This window comes from Pan troglodytes, chromosome 15 (genome assembly GCF_028858775.2).
Source record: "Pan troglodytes isolate AG18354 chromosome 15, NHGRI_mPanTro3-v2.0_pri, whole genome shotgun sequence".
In the NCBI taxonomy this organism is placed as follows: Eukaryota; Metazoa; Chordata; class Mammalia; order Primates; family Hominidae; genus Pan; species Pan troglodytes.
In genome coordinates, this window is record NC_072413.2 from 65,448,920 (window position 1) to 65,466,313 (window position 17,394).

A 17,394-nucleotide genomic window follows, 5' to 3' on the forward strand; every position below is an offset into this window, starting at 1 on the left:
TCCCCCTCTGCCTGGGAGCGTGGCACCAAAGTAAGGCCTGGATCACATTATGCCACCTGAGAATTGGGGTCAGGGTGTGAATTCAGGTTACCAGAGAGTGTCAGAGCAGAGACAGCAAGAAGGATTGGCAGGGAGTGTCACTTGCCCCCTCCACAGGGCAGCCCCGCCCAGCGGCCCTCTTGGTTCAGGAGGGCATGATGCCAGGGTGCAAAGGGCCTGGCCTCCAGGAGCCCCTGAGAAAGTGGCTCCAAAAGAGGAAAAACAGATGGGCCAGAGCCAGTCCTGGAACACAAACACCAGTATATTTTATGTGCACAAATGTGAAAAGGAAGAGACAGAGGGACCAACGGAGACACAGAGCAGGCAATGGGCGCACAAACCGGTCGTGTGTCCTTCTCAAGAGACAGTCCCACCCACCTCAAAGGCCCTTTAGCAGAGCTGGGGCCTGCATCTCCTCCAGGTCTGGGTGGCCTCAGGGTGGAAGGCACTCTCCCTGCCATGGCTCCCCTAAGGGCTGGGCCTCTAACCTGTCTGCATCCCAGGGTGATGCCTACACAGCCCAGGGCTTCATAAATGCAGGTTCTCATGAACTGACCCACTCAGCAGCTGCCTCCCCAGAAGACCCACACAGAGTGAGGGACCAGGACAAAAGGGCTTCATGGGGACTCCCTAGGTATTATTGCTGTGAATAAGCATAGGCCATTGTGACTCACTGGCATTGAAAAGGGGACAGGGCACATGGGATGCCTAGCAGATGTCAGAAGCAGTTCAACCATGCAGGGCAACACATTGCAATCTGTAACTCAGAGATGCTGCCATGTCTAGTGGAGAGAGGCCCAGGACACCAGAGGTTCATGAACAGCCAGCAAACACTCCCCACCAGCACCCTTAATGCTTGGCAGGGCTGGGATTATTCCAAACTTTTGAGTCCCTGGCCACTAAGGGATTGGGGCCCTGATACCCAAAAAAGCAAGAGTTGAAGTCTGGGCTATCCCTGGTGAGATCTGAACCTGTAGATTCCGTGGTCAGGCCATGGGTTGTTGCCTTCCTTTGCTGGAGGTTTGATGCCTTATGAGGGGCAACTGGAGAAATGGGACACCTAGATGGAGCAGAAACACAATGCTGGATGTTGCCAGGCACACAGGCATACCCCCAGCACCTCCTGCACTTGGGAACGTATAGGACCCAGAGAGGAAATGGTGCCAGGGAATGCCCACAAGGCAACTTCTGGAGCAGCAAGACCTGGTGGGCCAACCAAGGATTTGCTCTGGCTGAGAATTATGGAGGCATCAACAAGCTGGCCACTGGACTGAGTTGTGGAATGCAAGTGTGAAGGTGGGTAGTGTGGTCTAGGGGCCCACATGGAAGGCCTGAAGGGGTGCTGGGAGCCTAAGACAACATGGAGTTGGAGAGAGAACCAAGGAAACAATTGCCCAGAGAGAACGGGGAAGCCAGACAATATTCTCCTCCTGGAATTTTCTCCACCTATAGATGGAAAACAATCTACTCCCACCGGAAGCCTGATTCTCTGTAACCCCCAAAGCCCTGGAATTGGGGCCACAATAAAATCAAAAGGAGGGCTGGCCACTGCAGAAAGTAGTTCATCCCTGGATTTGAGGAGCCTGCCCAGGAAATAGGCTAGGAAATACCCTTCGTTCTGCTCTGGACAGGGCTAACTGCAGAAAATCCTGCCAAAGGCAGAGTCTGCAAGCTTTTCTCCAGATCTAGGACACAACTGTGGCCCACCCCACCACACCCTGCACAGTATGGGCAGGGCAGCCAGCAGGGAAGAGGACATTCTCTCCACAGGTGATACCGTCACTTTGTAATGATCCATAAAAAGGGGAAGGCTAATTTCTACCTAAGAGTCCTAGTGTGGTCAAGAAGAGACCATGTACCATGGGATGGGCCACTTTCTAACGGACCCTTCCCCTTGAGGAGTGAGAGTCAGAGCCGGAAGTAGGCTGGAGTGAGTATTTCACCTGTCCACTGCCAGCAATGGACCTGTCACAGGACAAAGTGGGGCAGGGGAACCAAGGTGCCAATGCCCATGAGTGTGGCAGGGTTAATACTGTTTAAGGAGTAAGCTCAAAGGGTCAGTCTTGCTGGGAGGAGTTTGGGGAAAGGGGCAGCCCTGAGGTTCTGCTACCAGGGCTGAGGCTCTGGCAGAACCAGAACTGATACCCTCCCACAAAGGAGGCTCCAAGGAGCCTTCCACAGCTGCAAGGTCCTCCTCTCTTTCTTCCTCTCATTCTCCATCAGTCTCCAATGCTGGATACCTGGCTTCTCCATCCCATAGAAAGCTAGACTGCTCAGTTTTGGCTTGAAAATAAACCAGGTAGGGAATAGATGACCTAGAATTCTGGCTTTTCCCCACCAAACTGACTTGCCTCTAGGTCCCCACTGTGGATCCACAGGGCCTAACCCAGCCTGCCTGTGCATTGGAGGGCATCATTTGTTCTCAGCTGAGCCACTGAGAAGGGAGCACTGCCACAGCCCACTAGACCGGGGGTAGGGAGGTGTAACTCAGGAACTCCCCAGGCATCAGGCCAGCCGGAACAGTGGAGGGAAGGGCTGCAAGGGGGTGAGGGTTGGGGGTGTCTCAGGGCTTCATCTCCGGCAGCTCCTGTGCTGGCTAGGGAGCTGGGGTGGGGCAGGTGTGGTGACCGACGTGGATAAAGAGCCGCTAGTGGTAAAGGCTTTGAAAACAAGACAGAAAAGGGGGAAACGCCACCGAACACACGGGGATTGAAACCTCCAAAAGCCCAAGGTTGGTGGGAATCCAGCACCACGGGGGCCCCAGAAGGCCAAGGGAGCAGCGCAGGGCCCTGGGGGAGGGGAGAGGAGCCAAGGGAGGGTCTCCCCGCCCTTGCAGATCAGCGTTGCTGCCACGCAGCCTCCTGGCTGCCCAGTCTCTCCTCGGCTGCAGCTCAGCAGGCCCCTGGGGAGGTATTGGTTGCAAGCAAGCACCTGAATATTGCCTAATGGAACCAGCCAAAGCTCAACTAAATCCAGATCAGAGGGAGGGAGGTCAGGCCTTGCCTCCCACCTGCGGCCCCATTCTCATTGTCCCTTGGCCAGGACAGGGCCTGCTGCTTCCAAAGTCAACTACATAGTCCATCGCTGCTCAGCCACAGGCCTCCTGGCACCAACCCCTGAACTGGGCCGCGATCCATGGACCCTTCCCAATGTCCCTCTGCTGCCTCCACACCCCATCCCCCAACACCTGACCACGGCCCCCCAACACCGGCCCCCGCGGAGGTTAGGGGGCTCTGTGTGCCCTATAGGGCTGAGGCTTGGCCGGAGCAGGGCTTTTGCTGCATGGATGGGGCAACCTCACCAGCTTGGTCTCTTTGTCCATGAGTTCCATGAGAGATCCCCAGGCCCCCCACCCGCTTCCTGCTCAGTCAGTCTTGACGTGGCCGTTGGCCAGGGCTAGGGCGCCGCTGGGCTCCCCGGGCTCAGCGTCCTTGTCGAAGCGGAGGCGGAGGGTGTTGCGGATGATGAACTGCTCCATGATGAGGGCCCCGCAGAACCAGGGCACGGCGTACTCCAGGGTGATGAGGCCCATGAAGTCAAAGTCGAACTGGGAGTAGTCCCAGGGGCAGGCGTTGAACTGGCGCAGGATGAAGCCGGTGGTGAACTCCCACAGGTAGGTCCAGAGCGTGTAGATGAGGCAGCGCAGGAGCAGCGGGCAGCGGCCGCGCAGCCGCAGGTACATGCGCTCCACGATGAGGATGGAGGTGCCGTAGATGAAGAGGGCCCACACGCTCGTGACCCCAGGGAACTTCCAGTTCAAGTTCACCACGAACTCCCAGGCCGCTGTGAACATCACCTCGCAGAAGTAGCCGTGGATGGCATACAGGTACCAGCGGGACAGCGCCGTCAGGGGCTCGGCAGACGCCATGGCGCCGACTGGGGCTGGCTGCGGGGGGCGCAAGAGAGACAGGTGAGGGCCGGGCGCGGTGGCTCACGCCTATAATCCCTGCGCTTTGGGAGGCCGAGGCGGCGGATCACTTGAGGTCAGGAGTTCCAAACCAGCCTGGCCATCATGGCGAAACCCCGTCTCTACTAAAAATACAAAAATTAGCCTGGCGTGGTGGCCCGCTCCTGTAATCCCAGCTACTTGGGAAGCTGAGGCAGAAGAATCGCTTGAACCCGCAAGGCAGAGGTTGGAGTGAGCCAAGATTGCGCCACTGCACTCCAGCCTGGGAGACAGAGTGAGACTCTGTCTCCAAAAAAAACAAAACAAAACAAAAAAACAGAGCAAAGAACAGAATAACCCACCCACCCCACTGACTTCTCTGCAACTCTACCCAAATGCTACTTAGAGGGAGGTGTCTGTACTCCCTAGAGCTTTTTTGGATTATCTGTGGTCAGTTGAAGAGTCGGCTGGCCTGCTGCACCAATCAGCCCCATTTCTAGACTACTTGCTGATTTCTCAGCAGGCCTATCCACTGGGGACCCCATTTCTTCCTCCACTTCTTCTCAAACAGTTCCATGTCACTCATATTTCTGAGATGTAAGTGACTCATCACATTTGTCCTTGTGTGTGTGCATGCCATTTTTTAACCATGTGTAAGTGTACACTTCAGTGGTCTTAAGTACATTCACATTGTTGTGCAACTGTCACCACCAACCATCTCCAGAACTTTTTCATTGTCCCAAACAGAAACTTTGTATCCATTAAATACAAACTCCCATTCCCCATACCCTCAGCCCCTGGCAACCACTATTCTATTTTCTGTCTCTATGAATTTGACTACTCTGGGTGCCTCATATAAGTGGAATCATACAAACACTGTCCTTTTGTGACTGGCTTAGCATAACTGGCTTAGCTTTCCCTTAGCCTAATGTCTTTAAGGTTAATCCATGTTGCAGCACATGTCAGAATTTCCTTCTTTTTTTTTTTTTTTTGTGACGGAGTCTCGCTCTGTCGTCCAGGCTGGAGTGCAGTGGCACGATCTTTTAGATCTTTTAGGGAGGTGTGGGACTGCATCAAGAATGGGAAGGTAGGGCTTGAGAACATAAATCCCAGCTCTGCCAGCTGCTAATGGCTTCACATCTCTGTCGATCCCCTCTCCAAGGTGGGAGAAAAGACAGAGGTTAAGGAAATGGCATCTGTAGTATGCACACCTGTCTGGGAATTCCAGCCTCACATTTCAGCTGAAGCAGGCCTGGTCACATTAACACCTACCCAGCCTTGTGCATTGCTCTGTGGTCTTCCAAGCACTTCGTTCGCATTTTGTCATGGTTCTTACATAATTAAAATTCAGGCTGGGCGCAGTGGCTCACACCTGTAATCCCAGAACTGTGAGAGGCTGAGGCGGGTGGATCACCTGAGGTCAGGAGTTTGAGAACAACCTGGCCGACATGGTGAAACCCTGTCTCTACTAAAAATACAAAAATTAGCTGGGTGTGGTGGCGGGCACCTGTAGTCTCAGCTCCTTGGGAGGCTGAGGCAGAAAAATTGCTTGAACCCAGGAGGCGGAGGTTGCAGTGAGCCAAGATCATGCCACTGCACTCCAGCCTGGGCAACAGAGCAAGACTCCCTCTCCAAAAAATATATTTATAAATAAAATAAAAAAGATTCATGTGAAGGTCAGAAAATTTTACTCCCATTTTTTTGCAGTGAGACAGAGCTCAGAGAGGGGACATCATTTACCCCATATCCCAGGGCCAGTAAATGGAAGAGCTGAGATTAGAACCAATATCTCTTGCTTTCTACTGCAGAACTCATCCCCTGCACATGACTGCCCATCTCTTAGACATACGTACCAAATGTCACTCCCCTGCTCAAAAATGCTCGATAGTGGCTGGGCACAGTGGCTCACGCCTGTAATCCCAGCACTTTGGGAGGCGGAGATGGGCAGATCACCTGAGGTCAGGAGTTCAAGACCAGCCTGACCAAAATGATGAAACCCTGTCTCTACTAAAAATACAAAAAAACAATGGATGGGTAGGTATTAATGTGACCAGGCCTGCTTCAGCTGAAATGTGGTGGCATGCACCTAATAATCCCAGCTACTTGGGAGGCTGAGACAGGAGAACCGCTTGAACCTGGGAGGTGGAGGTTGCAGTGAGTCGGGATCGCACCATTGCACTCCAGCCTGGACAACAAGAGCGAAACTCCGTCTCAAAAAAAAAAAAAAAAATGTTTGATAGCTCCTTATTTCCTAATGAAGCACAACAGCATCCTTGGCCTGCCATTCAAGATTCTTCATGACCTTGCCCCGATTGACATCTTCAGCCTTTTCCTCACAATCCAGCTCTTCCTGTCTTTCATCTCCATGCCTTTGCAGGTCCTATTCATTCTGTTAGGCGTGCCTTTCTCCTCTCACTTCCGTGAGTATAAACCAGCTTGCAGGTTACCTTCAGAACAAAATCTCTTTCATTCCCCCAGGTCCCAAGTCCTCTCTTCCTCTTCTGAATTTCTACAGCACTTACTCTGTCTCACTCCCTTTGCTACAGGTTATTTTCAATATTATATTGAGAATTTCGGTCCCCGGCCAGACCTCTTTCCTGTGTGCTACACCTATAGCTCCTGCTCTTCCCTAGACAGCTCCCCCTAATGTCCCACAGGCATCCCAAACTCCTTTCCTAAATCAAACCCATGGGCAGGTGTGGTGGCTTATGCCTGTAATCCTAGCACTTTGGGAGGCAGAGGCAGAAGGATCGCTCGAGCCCAGAACTCTTGAGTTCAAGACTAGCCTAGACAATGCAGTGAGACTCTGTCTCTAAAAAATAAATAAATAAAATCAAACCCATTATCTTTTCCCCAAAACCTGTTTCTCTCCTAAGACCCCCACCCCAATTAATGGCACCACCATGCACCCAGTTAGAACCAGCGGTCTCAAAGTCTGTCTGGCTTCCTCTGCCACATCCCCACCCTAACATGAGTTCCTGAGAGTGAGGGCCTTGCCTGCCTGGTTCAGCATAGTATTCCCAGTGCCTGGCACAAAGCCCAGCACATAGTAAGCATTCAAGAGAAGAATAAAGACATTTCTTAGTTAGCAATCGCCATATAACAAATCATCTCAAAAACCCTGGCCTAAAACAACTACCGTCTACTATTACAGCTCACATGTCTGTGGTTGGCAGACGGCTGGGGCAGCATAGCTCCACTCCACCTGTCTCTCATCCTCCTCCGGGGCCCAGTGGACTTGCCTGGGCATATTCTTCTCATGGCAAGGGCAGAGGCACAAAGCTGAGCAAGGCTAGCTGTACAAGTGTAGTTCAAGACCCTGGCTAAGCCATGCCCACCATCATCCCACTGGCCAAGGGAAAGCCACCAAGTCAGCTACTAACTCCCACCCTTACCACCTCTTAAATATCTTTGGGATCCATCCCCTCCTCTTCATTACTCTTCTCATTGCTGCCACTGCTCTGGTTCACGCCCTCATCATGTCTCACCTGGATGACTCCAAAGGTCTCCCAGCTTTGCCTTCTTCCTTCTAATTCACTCATCACAGGATGAAAGAGTGTGTAGAAAAAACGCAACCTTTCTAAAATGCAAATCCGATGTTTCTCGCCACTTGAAGCCCACGAGTGGATCTTCAACATCTACAGAGTAAATAAAGCTCAAACCCCTGGGGACGGCTGGCAAAGCCCTTCACAACTCGTCCCTGCCTCCAATCCTGTCCTCCAGATCTCTACCTTGCTGTTTTTGCTACCTGGGCCCCACCCAGGGCCGGTGAACCCTCCTTTAAGACCCAGCTCCTCCTCTGTGAGGACTTTCCTAAGCACCCTGACTCCAGAGTTGTGTTCCCACTTCTGCACCCTCCCTTCTCTGTGGTAATAGTGAGCACTCTGCTTCACTGGATTCATCTGAACGCCAGCACCAGCAGCCTCCTGAGGAATGTTTGTTTAAGATAGTGGTAAGAGAAAAAAGCAGGATTCAAAACTGAATATTCAACCTAACTCCGATTCTGCAAAGGCATGAATATGTGCACATATACAAAAAAATTAAACAACAATCATCTCTGGATGGTGATATCATATGTGATTTTTTCTTTATATTTTTCTGCATACTTTTTTTCCTAACAAGCATGTATAACTTTTATAAAACTAAAATTTCATCTTAAAAATGCTTATGGAGGCTGGACGTGGTGGCTCACCCTGTAAACCCAGCACTTTGGGAGGCTGAGGTGGGTGGATCATGAGGTCAGGAGTTCAAGACCAGCCTGGCCAACATGGTGAAACCCTGTCTCTACTAAAAGTACAAAAATTAGCTGGGCGTGGTGGCGTGTGCCTGTAATCCCAGCTACTCGGGAGGCTGAGGCAGAAGAATTGCTTGAACCGGGACCCAGGAGGTGGAGGTAGCAGTGAGTGAGATCGTGCCACTGCACTCCAGCCTGGGCTACAGAGCAAGACTCTGTCTCAAAAAAAAAAAAAAAAAAAATGCTTGTGGAAGCTGGGTGCAGTGGCTCATGCCTGTAATCCCAGCACTTTGGGAGGCCGAGGCGGGAAGATCACCTGAGGTCAGGAGTTCGAGACCAGCCTGGCCAACATGGTGAAACTACATCCCTACTAAAAATACAAAAATTAGCCGGGCATGGTGGCATGCGCCTGTAATCCCAACTACTCGGGAGGCTGAGGCAGGAGAATCGCTTGAACCCGGGAGGTGGAGGTTGCCGTGAGCTGAGATAGCGCCACTGCACTCTAGCCTAGGTGACAGAGTGAGACTCCGTCTCAAAAAAGAAAAAAAAAATGCTTGTGGAATGAATATGTATTCACCGTATTCATACCTCGTGTATAGAAGGTGTTCAATGAATTTGCTAAGCAAATGAACCCAAAGAAACCTGAAGTCATGTAAAATTATTGCAGGCTCTTCCCTCCTGAGTCATCCAACAACAAACCATGCCTCACAGGTCTCAATATGGCCAGCTGGTTAAGTTCAGGGACCCCAGATGATCCTAACTGCCTGGGTTGGAATCCTGGCTGATGCTTTCCACCTGTGAGACCTAATGGACGCTGCCCAACCACCCTGTGCCTCAGGGTCCTTGTAGGTAAAGTGAGGATAACGGAAGTAATGACCACAGAAGGCTGTTGTGAGGCTGTTGTGAGTACATATACACTACTTAAAATACAGCTAAGGCTCCAGAAAGGGCAGCTGTCATTTCTGGCACAGAGCCAGACCTCTGGACAGCCCCTCCTGCTTTTACGCCGCCTCTTACCCAATGCAGGGTCACTGTGCCCCTGCTCTCGGCAGCCTCCAGGCAGCCCTTCCTGTCAAGCAGGTTAGGTCTTCATCACAACCCTGAGCACCAAGCTAGCGAGCCAAGAAATCGGGTGGCAATAATAACCCCACATATGGCCCTCAGGAGAACAAAACTCCCACAGGCATCCCAGGAGACTGAAGGTGAGCCTCCAGCTTCCCTGTGGCTACTGAGGGATGAATGGAAGAGGAAGGGTGTCAGAGCCAGCCCGAGGGGCAGACTTGAAAAGATGGTGGAATGAAAGGGGCACAGCCTCTCACCCCCTCATTTAACCTCCTACCCCCTGGCAGGAGAGAACAGATCCAGGCTCCAGGGGAACACACTGAGGTGGACTGAGGGCCTGAGACAGATGGCACAGCACAGGGTTGTGGAGACCTCCGGACCTCCTACCCCGACTCAGGCCCCATGACCTGCAGGTATCCCCCTGGCTCTTCCAACCCCCAGGGCCTGGGCTGAGGGAACAGGAACCTCACAGGGGCTCTCCTGCAGCAGCCTGACATGACTGTGTGGATCTCATCACTCAGGCCAGACCCCAGCCTTGAAGCTGATTTTAACCCTGCTCTTCTTGCCTCTGATCTCTCTGGGATGGCCCAGACCGGTTTCCCAGCTGGTAACAGACAGGAGGGTCCAGTCTCTTCCCCAACCCCAGCAGGTAACTTGGGAGAGTCAGACCCCAAAACCCTTGGAGCAGAAGCAAGAAGGAAGGGGTAGCTGTCAAAGGGAGAGAGAAACCTAGGGTGAGAGACAGGAAGTTGCTGAACAGAAGAGAGGATGGAGTTCATGCCTGTAGTCCCAGCACTTTTGGAGGCTGAGGTGGGAGAATAGCTTGAGGCCAGGAGTTCGAGACCAGCCTGGGCAACATAGCGAGACCACCATCTCTACAAAAAGAAAAAAAAGTAGGCTGGTTTGATGTGGTGTGCCTGTAGTCCCAGATGCTAAGGCAGGAGGATCCCTTGAGTTCAAGAGTTTGAGGCTACAGTGAGCTATGATTGTGCCACTGCACTCCAGCATGGACAATGAGCAAGACCCTGTCTCTTAAAAAAGAAAGAAAGAAAGAAAAACAAAGAAGCGAGATGGGGGAGAGAGAAACATGGTGTGCCCCAAGCCCAGATTCTGTTTCTGGGCAGCAGGAAGCCATGGGTAGTAGATGGAGGGGAAGCACACCACGGCAATGTCAGACAGTGTCCGAGGGCAGAACTAGGAGAACATAGCTGGTCCATGCAAGACCAACAGGGGAAATGAAAGACCTGAGTCAGGGCAGAAGATGGGGTTGAAGAGAAAGGAATAGGAGACAGTGTCATTGGCTGAGGTGGCAGCTCCCAGTGTGGTGGGGAAGATGATAATATTAGAGGCTGGGCATTGACTTGGATGCGTTTTCAGAACCCCACTCTCCAAACCCATTTCTAATCAGCACAGGAGCTGTGCTTAACTTTGAGCTAGGACAGGCTCGCCCACCCCATACAGGGCCTGACAGGCCCCTATTCCCTGCCCCGGCCTCCACCCACCCGACTCCCTATACCCTTAGGCTCCTTCCACTAGCTCCTTGCTCAGCCCTGGGATCAGAGCCCTGGGAAAGCCTGCTGCAGGGAGAACCGGCAGCTCAGGGGACCTTGGCTTCTTTCTCCTGGTGACAAACAAAACTGTCCTGAGAGCTGTGACATGAAGATAGGACAGCCCAGGAACAGAAATTCAGGGTGGATTGAAGAGGAGGAGAGTGTGAGCAAGGTTGAATGCAGGAGGACAGAGTTTGGAGAGCAAAGGATAGCTTCACAAGCAGGGTTTCATTGAACAACATTCAAATCCGAGAGTCCTCATACCTGATGAAAGGGCCTGGGCAAACAGAGTCCCATCGAAGGGCCAGGACTCAAGGTGACTTGTGAGGTCTGGGAACTACCCCTTCAAGGGAACAGGTGATGGGGAAGGGGAAGGGGATCTGGCTTTCAGAGCCCTGTTCACTAAGAGCATCTCACCGGCTGCTCTCCGAGCCTGCTGTTCCACAGGGTGGCAGGGGACATGGCCAGCAGTTGAGAGGGGTAAAGAGGCTGCCATAAAAGTCTAAGACAGGCTGAAGGCAAAACCAGATGGAATAACTGCCCTTGGTTTTGTCAAAAACTCCCATCTTGTTTCAGGGGGCTAAGGTGCCACAACACAGTGACTCTGGGAATTTTTGTCCAGAGAAGCATCTGGCCAGAAAATTGGGATTCCCCTCCCATGCAACCGGGCTGGGAAGGCCTTCTGCTTTCACTCCACTCACTTCCCAAGCTTCACTCCCCATCCCCAGGCACCCCCATCACTACAGTTCCATGTTCTGGGGAGACCCACAGCCCTTCTAGGAGACCCCTGAGGCAACGCAGTAGGGGACAGCTTCAGGAGCCCTTGGGCGGCTCTGTGCTGAAGATAAGTGGCTTCAATGAAGAAAGGGCAGAAACCTCCCTGAACTTCCCCTGTTGTCATCAAGTTAGCAGGGAGGAAAATAGGGCTTGCTCAGGGCCAGAAGGGAAGCAAGTGGAGGGAAACTCCTGTAGCCACTGGCTGGTGCACATGCTGCAGACTTCCACCCTCTTGCTGTGGGTGCCCCCCAAGGAAAGCCCCTGGGATTAGTGATACTGCAGGCCTTGATGAAGTCCTCCCTCCACCTCCCAAGTCACATAATAATAATAACCAGGTGCTCTTCTCAGTATTTCCATGTATTAACTCAAAAAATTCTCAAGCCCATTTTACAGATGGGGAAAGTGAGGCAGAAAGAGGCTACATTCTTTTTTTGTTTGTTTTTTGTTTTTTTAGATGGAGTCTCAGTTTGTCACCCAGGCTGGAGTGCAGTGGCATGAACTTGGCTCACTGCAACCTCTGTCGCCCGGGTTCAAGCAACTCTCATGCCTCAGCCTCCCGAGAGGCTGGGATTATAGGTTCCTGCCACCACACCCAGCTAATTTTTGTATTTTTAGTAGAGACGAGGTTTCACCATGTTGGCCAGGCTAGTCTTGAACTCCTGACCTCAAGTGATCTGCCTGCCTCGGCCTCCCAAAGTGCTGGGATTATAGGCATGAGCCACCACACCTGGCCGAGCCTACATTCTAATAACTATAAAAGGCAAGGCTGGGATTCAAACCCCACAAATCTGGCTCCAGGGTCTTTGCTCCTAATCAGCACACTGCACTGCCCCCGAGGCTGACTGCAGGCTCCTCTGAGGGCATTACCATTTTCTGAGTTCCTGCTTCTGGAAGGCTGGGATGGTATGTGGAGAGACAACAGGAAGCAAGGAGAAGGTTGTGAACTTCTAGGTGGTTCATTAACAAACTTCCAAACTGGGTGTCAGAGTTCCTAAAGGCTCCCAGCCTGTTCCTCAGGATCCACACAGAGGCCCTCCAGGGTCAAAGCTGACAGTCACAGGACCATGACAGCAACCAACCCTCAGGCCCCAAGGCATGCGCCATTCAAAGGCCCCTCACCAGGACACACACAGCCCAGAGGCCCCCTGACTGCCAGCCCACCCCAGTGCTCCTGGGAGTCTCAGATGGCCCAGCCCTGCCATGGAGACACCAGCCAAGAGCAGGGGCCAGCTGCCCAGAAGAGCAACAGCCAGCATGTCAGGAGCAGCGGTCCAAACACAGAGGATTTCAGGGGGCCTCAGATCCCAAGCAAACCGCAGCAGGAGGCAGGGCAGGGTGAGTTGGCTTGGGGGATGGAGTCAGTTCTGGCACAGAGGTCCCTGGGGCTCAGGAAGCGAAGGATGCCCTGCACGGGGGGCTGGCAGGCTGGCATCCCAGACCTGTATGTGGCTGCCTTGCTGTTACCATTCAGATCTCAGCTGAGCTGTCATATCTCAGGGACTTTTGATCCCCAGTCCAAAATAGCCTCTCTGTCACTCACATCATTCCATTTTATTTTCTACATAGCACTTTCACTTTCTGATATGTTGCTACTTATTTATGGTCTGTCTCTCCTCAACTAGAATGAAAACTTCATGAGGGCAGGGGCACTGTCTTGTTCACTGCTGTGTAATCAGTGCCTAGAGTGGTGCCTGGCAATAATACCTAGTAATACTTGTGGAATGAATGGATGGATGAGTGGGCCCAAACAGGCCCAGGCCCTTAAACACTGATGAGGGCAGGTATAAACAGCTAGCTGCCTCGGTCTCTCTTCCCTCCTTTCTTGAGAAATATAGCCTTCTAAAACATTTAATTCTAGCATTTAATTTTTTTTCTAATTATAAAAGCAACATGTGCTCACAGCTGAAATTTAAACATTACGGAATGACATAGAAAGCAAAAGTTCCCTGTAATCACACATCTTAGAGAAAGTCACTATTAATGGTATGTTATGTAGTCATCCAGATTCAATTTTATTTTTTAAAAAGCCAATCCATGCATCATAGAAGAAGCATTCATAGGCCGGGCATGGGGGCTCACACCTGTAATCCCAGCATTTTGGGAGGCTGAGGCGGGAGGACTGCTTGAGCCCAGGAGTTTGAGACCAGCCTGGGCAACATAGTGAGACCTCATTTCTAATAAAGAAAAAAAAAAAGAAAAAGCACTCATAATTCTGAACTAACAGCGATTACCATTTCTCCTTTGCAATATTTTCCTATGTGTGTATTTTACAAGTCACCATAATATACTTATTCTGCAACCTGCCATTTTTACTTGTCATAACTGTTTTTCCAAGTTGTTATATAGCCTCTGTGCTCATTATTATAATGGCTGTGTAATATTCCAGCAAGCGGAAAACTGTAATTTACTTAACCTAGATGTCCAAAGGGAACAGTTGTTTCCCATTTCTACTACTACAGATGATATAACGAGAATTACCTTTAATGCCTGTAATGGAAGAATTCAGCCCTTTTCTTCTCTGGTACTATTTCCTAATAATATATCTTAATGGATAATTCCAGAAGGAGAATCACTGAACCAAATGGTACAACAGCCTTAAGGCTGATGGCATAAATTGCTCTGGGGAGATGTGTCTCCCATCTGAGGAACGACGTTCCCACAGAGGCACCCATGGCCATCTCTTTACCCCCAACTCCCCTCCTACAGGCTAGGCTTGCTCACACCACCCTGGCTACAAATCAACTCAAGAACACCCTTCCTGAGAAACTCTCCAGTCAAACTGACTTTGCAAGCCCAAGCTGAGTGGAAAACAGATTCTGGCCCTGAATTATAAACTGTCAACTAGGAGAGTCAAGATCTACCTAAAGTGGAAAAAGACCTGATTACCCCTTTTCTACTCCCTGCAAATTCCTGCATGGAATCTGAAGCTCTGGGTTCCCATGGACCAGCCTAGGAACTCCAAAAAAAGCTTGTCTGTTCAAGATTGCAAAAGCCCAGCTCTGCCTGCCATGCCTTCTGGGGAGCTTCCTTCCTGCAGGCCTCTGATCCCACCAGGCTACGGGCCCTGCACAGACATAACAGCCTTCAGGCCAGACAGGCCTCTGGGGGTTGGGAAAGCAGCCAATTGTCATTTTTTAAGGCATCATCAAGGAAAAGCCAGGGGCTGAGGCTGGAAAGAAAGGCCTGTGAGGACAGGCACGGCTGTGCAGTTAGGAGCCTCTCACCCTACCTCGAGCTTGTCTTGCTGAGGAGGAGATGCTGCTGCTGACATGTGACAAAAGCAAGAGGACCTGCTCCTCCAGATCCCCTGGTGGTCACTCTTATGGCAGCTAAGGCTCACAAATCCCCCCACCTCCCAGGGCCCTGGATGCCCTACTCCAGGCCTCCTAGACCAGCAGCACATGCATTGCTCATGGCTTCTGGGCAGAGTCCAGTCCCAGGTGATGCATGGTCCTCACTGCACAGATCTGAAGCCTGACGGCCAAAGTAGATGCTGTTTCCCAGGTGCTCACTTCACTCATGCCAGACAATCTGAATGATATGGTTTGGCTGTGTCCTCACCCAAATCTCATCTTGAATTTCCACCATGTTGTGGGAGGAACTGGGTGGGAGGTAATTGAATCATGGGGCCAGGTCTTTCTCATGCTGTTCTTGTGATAGTGAATAAATCTCATGAGATCTGATGGGTTTTTGTTTTGTTTTGTTTTGAGACAGAGTCTTGCTCTGTTGCCAGGCTGGGGTGCAATGGCACGATCTTGGCTCACTGCAACCTCTGCCTCCCAGGTTCAAGCGATTCTCCTGCCTCAGCCTCCCGAATAGCTGGGACCACAGGTGCATGCCACAATGCCCAGCTAATTTTTGTATTTTTAGTACAGATGGGTTTTCACCATGTTGGCCAAGATGGTCTCAATCTGTTGACCTTGTGATCCGCCCACCTCGGCCTCCCAAAGTGCTGGGATTACAGGCGTGAGCCACAGTGCCCGGCTGATCTGATGGTTTTATCAGGGACAGTTTCCCTGCACAAGCTCTCTTTCTGCTTGCTACCAATCTTGTAATATGTGACTTGCTTCCCCTTGCCTTCCACCATGATTGTGAGGCTTCCCCAGACATGTGGAATTAACCCTCTTTTTCTGTATACATTTTCCACTCTTACGTATGTCTTTATCAGCAGCATGAAAACAAACTAATACACTGGGTCTGGCCTGGTTTTTAGAGGCCATGTGGCCATAAGACGGCTCCCGCATGTGATGGCCCAATATTGCTTGACATTCCCCTCCCATTGCCCTGTGACAGGACCTTGGATGGGGAACAGACTCAGAACTAAAACCTCCAGACTCGTGCCCATGCTGATGAGGTGCCGAGCAGGCAGGATCGCTGGGCTGGTGATCCCCTGGGTGCTTGTAACATACTCACTTATCACACCCTTGAGTGTGCAGCTCACAACAGACATCAGGATCACTGTCCAGGAGTGTCCTGGGTTAACCTTTGTTGGCTGGGCCTCAGTGCCATTCTCAGCAACGTAGGCAAGCATCAGCCCTAGGACTCAGCTGATCCTTGGCTGGGGGGCTGGCAGCTTCCATGTGTCCCTGGGAATAAAAGAGGAGGCTTTTATTAGCTTAAACTGCCCCCAGCAGATCCAAGAAAAACATTGCAAGGGCCTGGGCTCTGGGCTCAGCATCAGACACTCATCCCACCCTGGCCACCAGGGCTCCTTCCCGGAACCTACCCCCTCCTCTTTGCATCCAGTTTGCTCAGGTCTGATTAATCCAGCCACAAAAGTCTGGGATGGTCCTGGACAATCCACATGTCCAGCGTTAGGACTTAGGGCTTCTTGCCTAAATGTGTGAACACTTGTGAATCTGAGAGGGGATATAATTTTAGAATCCAGCTCCATTCTCATTCAGCTTCAAATTACATTCTCACCTTCACCCTGTAGTGGGTACATCTGTTCTCAAGGGCGGTCAGAACCTCATGGAAGGCAGACAATGTAGGACATTCGTTTCAGCACTTTGAAAGCAGAGAACAACCACTCGTGCAGAAAAACAAAATGTGTGCTAAACCTTTCTATGTACTATTCTACCTCTCTAATATTTATTCATCTCATTTTATTATTTCACCATTATTATGGTTGAGGCCCTTCCTGTGAACATCAGTAACCAGCTACAAGCTAATACAAATCTTACTTTATAATGCCCTTTGCCATGTACTTTAAAAAAAAAAAAAAAAAAATCAAGTAGAGACAGGTCTTGCTATGTTGACCAGGCTGGTCTCAAGCTCTTGGCCAACCCTCCCACCTCAGCCTCCCAATGTGCTAGGATTATAGGCGTGAGCCACTGTGCCTGGCCAGCCATGTACAGCCATGTTTTTACTACTATCCCTAAGACTTGACTATTTAATGGAGATTCCAACATTTTTTGTTTTAATATGAAAGTGCTAAAGCTTCCCTGAAAACCCCCTGGATACAGCACCATCTGCATATGCCCAAGGACAGCACTCAGGCCCAGCATGGCCCTCTGGGACAGCCCAGCCACTCAGAAGCTGAGAACAGTATGTGGCTGGGGGTGGGAGCTGGCACTCCCCTGTGGATGACCAGGCAGGATGGACCAGAGGTGCTGGTCTGTGCTGATGCCCATGTCCACCTTCCCCACTCCCCTCTGACCACCAGGGTCTCTGAGTAGAGGCCGCTTGGGCCCTTGCTCAAGCTGACAACCTGTGAGGCAGCCAGGCAGCCGAGGAGAAGTGAAAGGGCAGGAGTGGGGGAACTGAAACTCACTGTATGGTGTGGTTTTAGGGGGTGCCCCCCTGGGTCTCCCCCCGGGGCCTCTGCACTGAGAGCATCACAGTGG

General features: G+C 51.4%; 1 protein-coding gene across 2 annotated transcripts in view; it reads right to left on the reverse strand.

Annotated features, from left to right (window-relative positions):
- Positions 1–283: 283 nt before the first annotated feature.
- The window catches only part of TMEM229B (transmembrane protein 229B), a 44,159-nt gene continuing 27,048 nt past the window's right edge, over positions 284–17,394 (reverse strand). For both annotated transcript variants that reach the window (XM_016926965.4, XM_016926966.4), the window contains exons 2-3: positions 15,962–16,134; positions 284–3,925 (exon numbers count right to left, since the gene is read on the reverse strand). In XM_016926965.4, the coding sequence (XP_016782454.1) occupies positions 3,404–3,907 (504 nt within the window). In that variant the 5' untranslated portion in view covers positions 3,908–3,925; positions 15,962–16,134 and the 3' untranslated portion in view covers positions 284–3,403. The remainder of the gene's footprint in view (positions 3,926–15,961; positions 16,135–17,394) is intronic.